Source organism: Eleutherodactylus coqui, chromosome 6 (assembly GCF_035609145.1).
Source record: "Eleutherodactylus coqui strain aEleCoq1 chromosome 6, aEleCoq1.hap1, whole genome shotgun sequence".
Taxonomy (NCBI): Eukaryota; Metazoa; Chordata; class Amphibia; order Anura; family Eleutherodactylidae; genus Eleutherodactylus; species Eleutherodactylus coqui.
Window position 1 is genome coordinate 22510892 of NC_089842.1, and position 13977 is coordinate 22524868.

General features: G+C 42.4%; 1 protein-coding gene across 1 annotated transcript; it reads left to right on the forward strand.

The window, feature by feature from the left end:
• The first annotated feature begins 158 nt into the window (after positions 1-158).
• On the forward strand, positions 159-13291 carry LOC136572008 (zonadhesin-like). Its single transcript, XM_066572631.1, has 5 exons — positions 159-571; positions 4901-5435; positions 7194-7354; positions 11458-11736; positions 12878-13291. Exons 1-5 carry the CDS (start codon positions 266-268, stop codon positions 13115-13117), a joined length of 1521 nt encoding a protein of 506 aa, XP_066428728.1. The 5' UTR covers positions 159-265; the 3' UTR covers positions 13118-13291.
• Positions 13292-13977: the final 686 nt, after the last annotated feature.

Sequence of the window (13977 nt, forward strand, 5' to 3'; positions counted from 1 at the left end):
CCCAGCGGCGCCTTCACGCTCGGCCCCAGCGGCGCCTTCACGCTCGGCCCCAGCGGCGCCTTCACGCTCGGCCCCAGCGGCGCCTTCACGCTCGGCCCCAGCGGCGCCTTCACGCTCGGCCCCAGCGGCGCCTTCACGCTCGGCCCCAGCGGCGCCTTCACGCTCGGCCCCAGCGGCGCCTTCACGCTCGGCCCCAGCGGCGCCCTCACGCTCGGCCCCAGCGGCGCCCTCACGCTCGGCCCCAGCGGCTCCTCTACCCTCTTCAATGACACTTGCTCCAGTAATAGATATGGACGGTAATCTTAACGTCTCATCTTTCTGCCTGTCACCAGATAAAACCAGCTGTTTATTTTATGCTCCAACAAACTTTACTTGGTATGATGGAGTGGATTTTCAGTCTTCCTCCATAGAATGTAGCTTGACCTTGGCCACAGTCTGCAGCCACAAGACTTCATTGGAATCCTTTTCTGTGTCTGTTCATTATGAGGTTCTTGGAAACCATACTGCCGAAAGTCTTCATGTTCTGGTGTATGGGCTGAATATTGTCTTATCAGGGAAAGATGGTGTATGGGTAAGCTGAGTATCTGCATCATAGCATGGGCATTAATCACTCATATTTGATGCATTCCTACACAGTAGATTTATTGAAGCTCTTTGATACACAGGTTGTCTCAAAACTGTGAAAACACCCATATAGAATTAAAAGTTTTTGGCAAACTGATGCAATTTTGCAAACAAGCTTCAGGGGAAAACCTGTTAGGTTATTATGTCTCCAACATAACAGCCATTTTGAATGCTGCTATATTGGATTCAACTTAGATTTTTCCAGTGGGAAGGTAGATGTGTGATATATCAAACTGGCAGAGCATTTTCAATCTGAAAACCTAGCCGCGTATGTGCCATGGGCTAATTTAAAAATGCTGCTATAGAACAAGTGAAATCTACCATCTACTTCAGTAGTGTGCACATCGATTGTGCAAACTATATAACAAAACTTCATTAGAAACAGACCAGCACAGCAAAAAATGTACAATTTAAAGCCTTCCCCTAACACCGTCCCCCACAAAGTAAAGGTTCCTATTAGAAGTATGACCTCTTACATGTAGCAAGCCTCAATATCCACAGGTCTACCTGCGATGTTCACAGAGATGCACCAACAATCATTGTCCGTTCCCCCTGTGGTCTAATCTTCCCAGACACAGCTGGAATTTGCATGCAAGCTAGAGATTGCAGGGACAGGAGCTATACAGTGAGTGCCGCTCCAGCTGGTAGTATTCTCGCACTCCTGCACCACCTGGGTTATTAGTGACATCACTCAGCTGGCTACGGGTGCTGCTTCTTCCAAAAAATCTGGACTACTAAAACCCATACTGATGATTGAAGATAGAACAGTAGTTACTTATGTTTCATCACTAACTGCTTTTGGTTTATCAGCAACAGAGCCTGTCCCTCAGAATTTGAAAAGATGTTTAGCAACTACACTGGTTAATGGGGAGTCTGGTTGGGTGGCATTGACTGTGTATACTTGAATTCAGCATTGTGCATAATACAGCTTACATTCAAAAAATATGTAGACAATTGGCCAACAAAATTAATTGCAAATCGAATAAATAAATGGATAATTAATATAAATTTATATAGGTTGTCCTAAAATATTATATTTATTATATATATGAAAGCCCTGACTGACCTGACTCGCCACTAATTCTCCAACTTCCCGATGTCGTAGAAACATGAAATTTGGCACAAGCATAGATTATCTCCAAAATAGGAAAAGTTAATGGGTCTCAAATCGATTACTCAATTCTAGCGCAAAAGAATTAGCATCCAAAGTTTATGTGCGTAATCTAATTCTCTCACTTCCCGATGTCATTTTATATAAAGGAAACGTCACATGGTGACCTCCCCGTGGTGTTTCCTGGGTAATGCAAAGAACTATGCAAAATGGTGAACATATGTTTTTCCCGGTATCTCTAAAGTAACCACGACTTAAGATTTTCTGTGTGAAGACCAGTTAAACACCAGTACCAAAATAACTCAGGCGAAGGTGTGTGTGTGTGTGTGTGTGTGTGTGTGTGTGTGTGTGTGTGTGTGTGTGTGTAAGTAAAATATAGTTTAAAAAAAAATTATAAACTACGTAAAATAAAGTCACACTAAAGTCAAAAGTTAATCACTATAAGATGTTCATACGAATCCTAAAAATACAAAAAAAAAAAAAATTAGCACAAGTACACCTTAACGTATCATATATAAAATGTCTGAATGGGACACAGGGCATAAAATGTATAGCTCGTAATTGGAGAATATATATATTATGTAGTGAACTTCATGTACAGAAATTAATTCCCATACATCAATATATCCCCACTGATATCAATTGATTTATAAGAGAAAAAAAAAACTAATTTAGTCTAGTAAAAATGACCTGATGTAACGCTGGATCAGTGGGACACAACGCTGACAATCGCACCTAACCTCAATTGTGGAAACTGATATAAGGTATATTAACACTTTATTTATTTGTGTAGTGAATGATGTGATCTGCATAGAGTGGGCACCGCTGCACACATTGCAACTGCTGTTGGGGTGTCAGGAATGGTGGAACAGATGTTGCAATGTGTATGGCCCAATGCAATGTGTGCAGAGCAGAAAACATTGCTGCACACACCACCTCAATTGCAGAGACCAGCATTAGAGCAGAGATGTTAAAGTGTAAGATTGATAAATTGTGTGGGGAGAAGGATACATTGTGTCAGGGGTGATGTTTTAGTGCAAATCCTACCTTGTTCATGAGTTAAGGTGAGGTCAAGGTCCTCAATGGATGACTCAGTTGTGTGCGGTTCTGATCATTCGTATTCAGATAATCAGAAAACATTATAAACTTGTCAGACGGACCTGCCTACATAAAAGTCTTCCATATAGTGTTTATACAAGATGACGTTTTTTTTGTGGGGCCATTAAGCATTCTTTATCAAATTCATCCATATAGAAGTTCATGAAACTGGGCGTGAAACACGTGCCCATAGCAGTACCCTTTATTTGCTGGAATAACTGGGAATCAAAAAGAAATACCTGTTTAGTCAGACTGAAATGTATGCTATTCATTTATAAACTGTAAATAAAAAACAGTTTATTTCATAATTCACACCAATATCATCGGCTTAAAAACTCCCACTCTAGTTTTTCAGCTAATGCCCACTGTTCATAAAGTACTTTGTGTCTGTTTGATGATCTGCGTTATTGTCAGCATTATGTCTCACTGATCGAACGTTGCATCATCAAATGTATAATTTTTACTAGACAAAAGAATTGGTCTTTTATCTATTTTTTAGGGATGAGTGAGCACCAAAATACTCGGGTGCCTGTTACTCGAGCCGAGCTTTTTGTAATGCTCGAGAGCTCGGCTTGAGCAACGAACCCCATTGAAATCAATGGGAGACTCGAGCATTTTTCAAGGTGCCCGATGCTTTGCATTGTTTTCAATGGAGCTTCCGTTACTGCCGGCAGCTCCACTGAAAACCATGGTCTGCCGGCACCCCTGAATTGTTTTTCATGGAAGGGCTTTACATATAAGCCCTTCCCAGAAAAAACAATAATTTTAGTGTTAAAAAAAAAACAAAAAAAAAAAACCTTACCCTCCGCCACTGCCGTGACCCCCACAGGGATGAAGAGCACATGAGACAGATGTTTCCTTTATCCCTGCTAGTAAAAGGAATTCCCTGGTGCTACATCTGCCACATCTGTGACAGATGCAGCAGAGGAATTCTTCAATTCCGTACCGCAGCTTTATTATAAGTCCTTCCCTGAAAAACTAGTGTAAAAAAATGCAAAAAAATTGATACTCTCCTCCCTTCATCTGCCGGGACTCAGCTGCGACTTCTCTGTGCTGTCCACAGCTCTGCAGTCCTGATCTATCAGCAGGTGGGGATTTATTTATTTTATTTTTTTTATACGGTGTGAATTTATTTTATGCAGTTTAAAAAATATATATAATATATTTAAGATATTTTATTAAATCCTGTATGCAACATATATTTAATTAAGTTTGCAATGAATTTTGATCTCTCAGTTCTCTCCAAATTGCATTATACGCAATGTTGAATTCAAGTATTCGCTCTAATTCTGATGTATAGTGATTTCTTTTTTTTTTTTTTTTTTTTTTTTGTATTCCTCCTTTTTATCGATCTCTATTTTTTTTTTTCCTTTCTATCTTGCTTCACCTATCCTATGTACATATAAGATTCTTAATCTAATTGCCACAATTCATTACAAATGGTTTAGCGTTAGTGGACTGGCATCACATTGTTATTTTTTTGCAACTTTTTGTTGGTGACATGGCTCAGAGGTGTACCACCACCTACCCCCGGTCCCACACACACTGTATACAAACTTGCATCACCATTAGAGATGAGCTGACATACTCGTTTAGAGTAATTACTCGATCGAGCACCGCGATTTTCGAGTACTTCCGTACTCGGGTGAAAAGATTCGGGGGCGGGGGAGGCGTGGCGGAGCGGGGGGTAGTAGCGAGGAACAGAGGGGAGCCCTCTTTCTCTTCCTCCCCCCCCCCCCCCCCCCCCCCACTCCCCGCTGCAACCCCCCACTCGCCTACGGCGCCCCCCGAATCTTTTCACCCGAGTACGGAAGTACTCGAAAATCGCGGCGCTTGGGCGAAAAAGCGGCGTGGCCAAGTAGGTTCGCTCATCTCTAATCACAATCTGTCGAACCATTTTAATTCTATATAGATTTTTCCATATTTTTGAGACTCCCTGTACGACTAACTAGTATTCAATATATAAAGAGCATTGACATGCTAATCGTGGATGCCATGTTTCGCAATGTCTGCTACAGACCTACTGACTTTGATTTAACTTTTCTGTATCTCTTGCCTCTTCTGTAGGTCAACAGGATGCCAGTTAGTCTTCCTGCCAGTGTCATTCCTGGTAAGCTTCAGATACGTCTTGAAGGCCCTAAATTAATCCTTGCCACACTCTCCGGACTTGTTATAAATTACGACTATGATGGATTTATTCTTATTCAGTTCCCATCTAATTATCAAAGCCAGATATGTGGTCAATGTGCTCAGATGGAGCCTCTCGAGACCAGGATTAGGTTCACAGGTGAAATTGCAAAAAATGAATCAGAAAACCAATGTCTTATTAGCGTAGCCAAAGAGTCGTGGACCAGTAACGAAGACCACTTTAACAGCACCGACTACTGTAGTCTGTTTCTGGAGGATGATGGCCCATTTAGTGATTGTCACAGAGTTATCAAACCTGATATTTTCTACAATATGTGCCAAATTCATGTATGCCAGGAACTTCAAAGTGGTGGAAATGGTGACACCGCTGCCTGTCATGATCTGGAGGAGTATGTGACTTTGTGTCAGCTACAGGATGCGAAGATCAAACCATGGAGGAATGAAAGCTTCTGTCGTAAGTTTTCTTATCTGTACCACATTTATCAGGTTATGCGATAAATATCAGCACTAGCATGAGAGTATTTGGTTTTTACAAAGTGTGATTCATATACAACCCAAATTTGGCTTTGATGTGCTAAACAACTTGCTCCACTTTTGAAACCAGTGTTTTTGGGTGGAAATTAAAATGGGTGCAGGCTACATGTACAGTATTTCTTTAAGAATGCTGTATACTTTGGCCAACATTGCCTAGATTAAAGGGAATCTGTCACCTTGTCTTAGTAAACTAAGCTTATAGGCTAAAAGTACCCTACAGTCTGAGAATATAAGTCTTGTCTTCCCTGATGTTTCCTTGGTTTCAGCGCTGATTCTTCCTCTGAATACACTGAGCAGCACTGCTAAAGGAGTCCACATATTCTAAAATAAGAACAGGTGGTCTACTTGGTGAGCCACTTAATGCATTGAGAGGCTGTAGTGGCCCAGAGTTGGTGTCTTTAGAGTAGCTATAGGCCCGTTTCATGTAAACTATCTTGTGTGTACTTGTGTTGTGGTAACTCTGTCTCACCTAACTTGTGTGGTGTTTGTGGTTTCTTGGGAATTTAGGAGTAGTTGGGAGGGGGGCAGAGACTAGAAAACTGAGGTGTGTGCAGAGATGTAGTCGGTAGTGGAGGACATGTCAGCAGGAGGCTGAAGCTGTTTTTGCTTTTGCCTGCGCAGAGCCGTGGGCCTTTCTCATTTACCGTAGTATATTTCCCCTCCACGGGGTGAAGTTTTAGAGTGATGACTCCTGCTAGCACCAACGCAAGAGGAGTAATTAGCCAACATGAAAAGGGAAGAGTTGTGTAGTTGTGTGTTGACCCACCATGTCAGGAGTGTACTCCCATGGATCATCTATCAGATAACTTGGACTGAGGACACCTAGAATAGGGAAGGTGTGTGTGTGTGTGTGTGTGTGTGTGTGTGTGTGTGTTGAAACGGAAGGAAGCCTACCAGAAGTGTTGTGTCTGAAACTGTCCATTTGCTGTGTCCTTGGGAAAAATCAAAGTTGGATTCCGTGAGGAAAGAAAACTGTACCTCCCGGTTTTGAAAACTTTGCCTGTGGACTCTTAATTAGCAACGAGTAACCGTTTACTTGGAAAGAGGAACTGGCGTCATGTGACATCGATAGGACTGTTTACTATCGTTTACATCTACCTGTTCTTTATGCACTGTGCGTGACCGAGCTGGGCCACGTTCTGCCATTGTTGGGGAGAGATCACAGAGCTACCCATGATCCCGTAAGTACCCTGTGGTCTCACCCGCAACGGCCACCCTCCGCTCGGACACTGCACGGCGGCTTCTGGCGCTCACACTGGAGGAATGACTGAGAAGGTAGGTATAAAACTTGCGTCTCTGCACTCAGCAGGTCACCTACTTTCAGCCAATAAGCTTAGCTTATAGGGCTAAAAGTAGGTGATAAATGCCCTTTAAGGATTCTTGATGGCCGATGCATGTGATCTCTCATCAGGATACAAGATGTGGCAGTTATTTCTAACTAGGGAGGTCTTAAAGGGGCAAAGTAAAAGGTTGAATTGGATAGGGAATGGCAGACGAACCATCCTTTTCATGAAGGGTAACATCAGAATGTAACCTGCCATGTGATGATCATGACTGGGCTTTTGGTTGACTGACAGTATATTCTTCTGCATATTGGCAATAGATGAGAACCTGTAGACAAATATTGGCAGTTATGTCTTAACCAGAAGGGGGTTTCTAATGTTCATTTCTCTTTTAGCATTTGCATGTCCACCAAAAGGTACATATGAGCTCTGTACAAGAACATGTGATCATTGCCTAAATATGAAGTGTACAGGCCCTTGCCTAGAAGGCTGCAGATGTACGAAAGGTAACGTCTGGAATGGAACCACTTGTGTTACTTCTAATAAGTGCTCTAAGGTGAGTAGCAACCTAATATGATACATTACACATCCAGTATGCTGGAGTGCATGCGAGATAATTGGTGACTTTCTCTAGTTGGCAGCTTCTATATGTAGTATGTCAGGGCTTGTTCACACTCCCGTTGCCCTCAGTTAAAGGGGTTGTCCCTTAAGTCATCAATAGTAGAGTGGTGGGGCTCCATTGCCTGGGCCCCTTGCCAATTAGCTATTACAATTATTTAAGCCCTTTTAACCATTTTTATTTCTCTATTTCCCTTCAGGTGTGGAGAAACAAATAAAAATGGAAATAAATGTTTCAGTTTTATTCCCCCATTGATTTCAATGGATTTGAAAAAGAAGAAAAGGAAGTACTTCCAATTCTGTTCTGTTTCATTTCCATTTTTCAAATGCAATGGAATTGTTAGTGTTCTGCTGGGATCTGTTCTACATGTTTTCTCGGCAGCTCAGCCCCACAGGTGGGAGTTGGTTTAGATGGCTGGGTGTGAGTTTTTCCAGTCAGTCAATCCCACAGGTCTGCTGCTCACATACACCAGCTCCTCTGCTGTGGCTGCTGGTCTTCTCTTTGTTTGTTCAGTATGTTCAGTGTGAACAGTGTCTGTGCATGTGGCTGGACATAAGGAGTGAGCAGGCATGATCAGTGTCTGTGCAGTTCTCCTTTCATGTAGTGTGAACTGTGTCTTGCAGTGGATCCTTTATCATCTAAAACGCGATAGGTCCCTAGGTTTCAGCGCGGAGTCGTCCCTGTCGGGATGATCACCCCACATTCAAGCAGGTTTAATGGGTTTTGTTGTCCCATTAGAATAGGGACCAGAAAGACAATACGGACCCGGAAGTGAGCTTGCGGGCTTAAGTATCTTGCTGAAAATACAAACGAATACCTTGTACATGCTATACTTATTCCATATGGCTAGGTATGCAGGTGAGTGTTTTGTGCGCTTGGCTGTCTGCAAGTATGTAGTCTGTCTCTTGTTTCTGTGGTTCTGTTTTGAGTTCTCTTGAGTTCGCCTGTCGGCAAGTATTAAAGTCCGTCCGTCAGTGAAGTCTGTTTTGCTATTTTCATGTTCTGTCTTAGTTTGACGCTTGGTGAGTGTGAAGTCTGTTTCTCAGTGTCCATAATCTGTCTGAGTCTCTGAGTTCTGGCTTTTGAAAGATGTAACAGGAATTAAATAAAATAAATGGAATTATTTATTTATTTTTTAAATTGAAAGCAATGGGGAACAAAACAAATGTTAATCTCCTTTTTTTCCATTGCTCTGCTCCCTATACAGAGCATAGCAATGAAAGTAGCTAATTGATGCAAGAAGTGTGAACAAACCCTCAGTTTAGGGTTTCTGTGCCTTTGCTCCATTTTTGTAGGAGAGGAACTAATACAAAACAGAAAAAAACAGACCCCCCCCCACCCCCCCATTCATTTCAATAGGTTTAGAAAAAAAAAAGGAAAGCCAATGTTTTGAAAGGCTTCAGTTTGTTTCCATACCATTTAGGTTTCCATTTTTCTGAATGGGAAAATGGTGCAGTTTATAGGAATGAAGGCAAATAGAAGCCTTCTGTTTGCTTTCCAGTTTTCCCTTGTTTTTCTAACCTCATTGAAATCAAACAGGCTTCCATTTCCATCAAGTTTTCATTGCCATTGTTTTGGACAGGAATATAACGCTACACAAACTGTGCAATATTCCCATACAGAAGAAGGGAAACCTGATGGTATGGAAGCAAACGTGAGGCCTTTCCATGTGCTTTCTCTTCACTTTTTTTTTATTTTTTTTTTTAACCCCATTGAAATTAATGTGGAAAGACTGGATTTGTTTTATTTCACTTTCTCTCCTCTAAAAACTGAGCAGAGAAACGGAAAGCCTGAACTTACCCCAACGCTGGTGTGAGAGCAGTCTTAAAACGCTAAACCTGGAAATGAATAATTAGGTAAACGGGGGGTACTCTGGTCCTTGCTTTGTGTTTTCAGAAATATGCAGAAGGTGCTGGAAGCTGTCAGAATCGTAGATGAATTCTACAGAGAACATGGAAGTTAATCTCCTGATCAGAGGTGTAACTGGAAGCTCCTGGGCCCCAATGCAAAACCTGGAACGGGGCCCCCAATTATAATGCTTTATTCAAAATACTGGGCTCTCTATATGGAGAAGAGAGGCCTTATGGGCCCCCCAAGGCTCCTGGGCCCGGGTGCAACCGCATCCCCTGCATCCTCCATAGTTACACCCTTGCCCCTGATCTGTTCCACTTTTCCAACCGTGGTATTGAGAGAATGAGATGAGGTTCACTTAATGGGGCAGGTTTAGCCAGTGCAACTGTGGGCCTTGGGTCGGGTCCCAGTTTGGTGTGGGTCTTGGGTCAGATCCATCCACAGAAGGAAAAATGACAGGCAACATCAGATGAATTTAAAATCTTTTATTCCTCCATAGTAAAAAGATTAACTGGCAAGGTTTCGACCTACATACAGAGGTTGTTGTCAAGTCTGGAAAGTTTAGACAGGAAAATGGCGAGATGAACTTGGAGAAGGTCATATTTGCATCCAACTAAATTTTTCTTCAACTAGTCAAATCGGCACTCGACTCTTATATGGCAACATAATACAGGCAAAGTCTTCTAACCCAACACTGCCAAAAAGTCTGACCTACCTGGCAACATGACAAAGAGGCTGATTAATTCTCTGCCAACCTGCTCTTTTTCAAGGATTATTAACCATCTTGCCATTTCCCACTCAGTAGCTTGTGGAAGGCCCTCCCAGAAGCCCATTCAGCAGCCACTCTGTATAACTTGTGCTCTCCATGTGCACACTTCATGGGAAACTTCTGCTTTTAACACCACAACTTTTTGTGTATGCATAAATCACGTCTCTATACATGTCGTTCACAATTCATGCCCTTGCAGCCATCCAGTTGTGACTACTTTTTTTTATAGGGATTTTTTGGGACATGAACAAAACTACATGGCCTAAAAGTTAAGAAAAATTGTATACTTGCCTATCCCGGTGGCCCTCCGTCTAGTGCTGCAGAAGGAGTGGGCGGTCACGTGATGTTCATTGTGCATGTGACTGCTTAACCACTCGCAGGCTTCAGCGTTGATTCTTTCATGCCTGTGAGTGGATAAGTGATCACGTGCAGAATGAGCGGCCTGTTACAGCCTGCCACTTCTTACTGTGCAGTAGGCAATGTGGCCATCACTGTATGGATAGCTCTTGGGATAGGTGAGCATTCAATTTCCCTTCATTTTAAGCCCATAGATTTTCTTGTTTTTGTCCCTGGAGGGGAGAGGCTCCGGCTGCAGCCATCTTTCAGCCAGAGGATCAGGGTTACCATAAATTCCTGGGCAACCTGTAAAAATAGCAGCCGATTTCCAGTGTCAAATGGAAATTTGTATATTGCTATAAACTGGAATAACTTAAGCTGTAATATGATAATTACAATCTGGACAACTGTAAATATTACTAATGAGTCACATCGATAGTCTGGACAATAGACAGAATTATATTTATCATTTATCATGGTTTGCCCATTTGTCTATAACAATTTGTAAGTTTTAATTCTCTAAGGAGTCAAAATGAGACCAAAGAGGGGGTTCAAAGAGAGGAAGATTGGGATATTTTATTTGTGCCCTTTCTGTTTGAACTATCTTGTAATGGCAGCCAATGGATGCTGTCCATTATTGTAGGGATTACTCCTGTAGCTGTAGTGACTTCCAATAATGATCCAGGCTGTTCAGAAGTGCATATTCCCAGACATTGCTCTGCAAATCCTAAACTAGGGATCTCTTAAAGCGGCCCTTCAGTTCTGGACAAACAAAGATGGCCGCACGGCTTCTCTGACTACCTGATTCTCACTGTGTATTAGTATGCATTGGTAGTCCAGGACACTGCATGCTGCTCTAACTGGGCAGCACTGCTCACGTGGCAGCACTGGTTAATCAGAGCAGGTATAGGGTCTCATACCAATGATGCGCACTAATGCACAGTCTACATCAGATGGTTGGAGAAGTTGGTGTGGCCATATTTGTTTTTCCAGGCTGAGGGTCGTTTTAACTGTTCAACCTTCCTATGAACCATGCTATGAATTGCTAAGTCCTGCTGAAGTGACTCTGTTTCCTGTTTTGTAGAGCATTTATCCATTTGGAACGAAGTACCTGAACTGTGACCCTGATTCACCATCTCAAAGTGACTGTCACGTCTGTAGACTAAATGACCAACAAATTTTAACATTTAGAAATCTTTCAATTCCCCTGGAAGGGGATGGTGTATATGATATAATAAGGAAGTGTGACCAGTTTGCTCCACGATGGCTGAGGGTGGCCCTACAACTACAGCCTCAACCCACAAGGCTCTACGTCTTCTATGAGCAAAACCTTGTTACCATCGACTATCAGCTGGACGTCTGGGTGAGTGGATTGTGGCAGGGGGATGTTGTATCCTGTGCAGATGAACATGTGGACAAGAAGTCTAAAAGCTTTGCTAGGTCTCCATTTACATCTAAAGATATGTGTAAAAGGTTAGAGATTAGCATTATATGGCCTCACCATAAGCACTGGACCTGGTTGCAGGTAGAATGGTAACTGGGTCTCAGTGCTTATGTTACATCAAGTGGCTAAGGGCCCTCTCACACGGGATGACCTGTCGGGCACAGATGCCCAACAGGTCATAGTAACATAGGTCTTTTTTCGGCCTTACATACCGTACTATATCCATCTAGTTCAGCCTATTAACCAATGTTCCAGAAGAAGGCAAAAAAAACCCCAAAACAATAAACCTTCACAATAAACAGGCAGTTGTTCATAAGTGAACTTCCACCTGATTACTCGGGCTGATTCATCGTTCAATTTTCTGCATGCAGAAACAGAACGACTTATGAGAAGCAAACAAATTCTTGTTTGACTCTCAGTCGGGTATGCATTTACATTGAGCCACATTGTTCAGATTGCTGCTGGATACGCGAATCTAAGCAACTAATCAGCCAATGTAAAAGGACACTAATGGCAAAATTGTAAGGCCCATTACCTAGATCAGTAAAGTACCATCCAAGTAAAGCCCCATTTACACGATTATCACTCAAAATTGGCTCAAAAGATGTCTTTTGAGTGATAATTGTTGCGTGTAAATGCTACAATCGTTTGCTTTTCATCCAAACAATGATTTTATGTTGAGTTTAAAATCCAATGTTTGTCCGGAGAGCTGATAGCAGAAATCACACACTGTGATTCAGCTGCAGTCCTGCAGCAGAACAAAGGGGCTGTATGTAGATAACAGACCACCTGCTGTTTTCTGCATACAGCTCAGGAGGCTCATTTACATGCAAATTAAGGTAATAAGCTGCTAATGGGCATTAGTGCCCATTGGCTGCATATGCAAAATGATCGCTCAAACTCCCTATCTTTTGAATTAATTTTGAGTGATCATCTTTGCTTGTAAGTGGGGTTTAAGTGTTTGATCCTTTATCTGCACCTATGCTCTACATCAGGGATGGAGAGGGATGAGTTCTTATGTCCTACTCTTTATAATTTTTGAGTTTTTTGTCCTCACCAGGTGAATGGTCGGCTGGAGGTACTACCTGTGACCCTGAAGCCGGAACTGTATATCTCTAAAGCTGCAGACCTCGTGGTTCTCGGTCAGCCTGGAACTATGGACATTTCTTTCAGCTCTGCAGGAGATCTACAGATTGAGGTGGCAGCTTCTCTTTTGACAGAGCTGTGCGGTGCTTGTGTCTTTGGGAACCACAATTCGAAGTTCTCTCTTGAGTTCTGGCGAGCAGAAGATCTGGCGTAGTAATTCGTTATATGAAGTAAATAAGATTGTGATCAAATTGTGTTGAGAATTTGCGGTTCCTCATTGTAGGAGCATTGGAGGGGCAAAACACCGCTTTAGGTGTGACTGTAGCATAAAACTGAAGATGATGAAGTATTGCAAATATTTGAGATGAATAATAAAATTTTAAACTGACATGTTCTGAGATGGATCTGAAGTTTATATAAAATGTTCCATGTGGACCTTTAATGTCTTTAATTTGCCCCTCTGGTCAGCAGCTCAAGACTAATATAAAAACTCATCTGCTATTTATGGTATTTTTCTTAGATCTTGCTGCCTTTGAGCTCAAGTCTATTAAGGGGGTATTCCAGCTGCGTCTTTCTTTTTTGGCCACCAGCCAAAACTTGAAATCCCCCACATGCTGTGCAGTAAAGATGGCGTTATCTGCTCTGGCAGGATACTACAAATCCCACAACACAGAGAGCCCAGTGTGCAGTGTGCAAGCCATGAAACCGTGGGCTGCAGGAGAAATTTGCCACAAGACTCCTTTCTCTGCTAATGCTGATTATCCCCACCAGTAATTTTCAAGCCTTTGCACACTTTCAAACATCACTGGCAACATACAAACCAACAAAGCATAGCGAGAGAGATGCTGAAATGATCTCCTAAGCTTGTGGCGGTCCAGTAACCAGATTGGACTACTAGAGGGTTAGGGATGGGTTTTGTAGCCTAATAAGAGCCTTACCCTTGGTACGCTCCTCCACTTCTTGCCTCCAGCCAAGAGAAAATGCTTGAGCGACAAAAAGAGCTTCTTTCTGGCAGATGGCAGTTAACCTACTTCATTAAATGGCTGAGCGGAGAGGATGGCATAGATCCAGAAC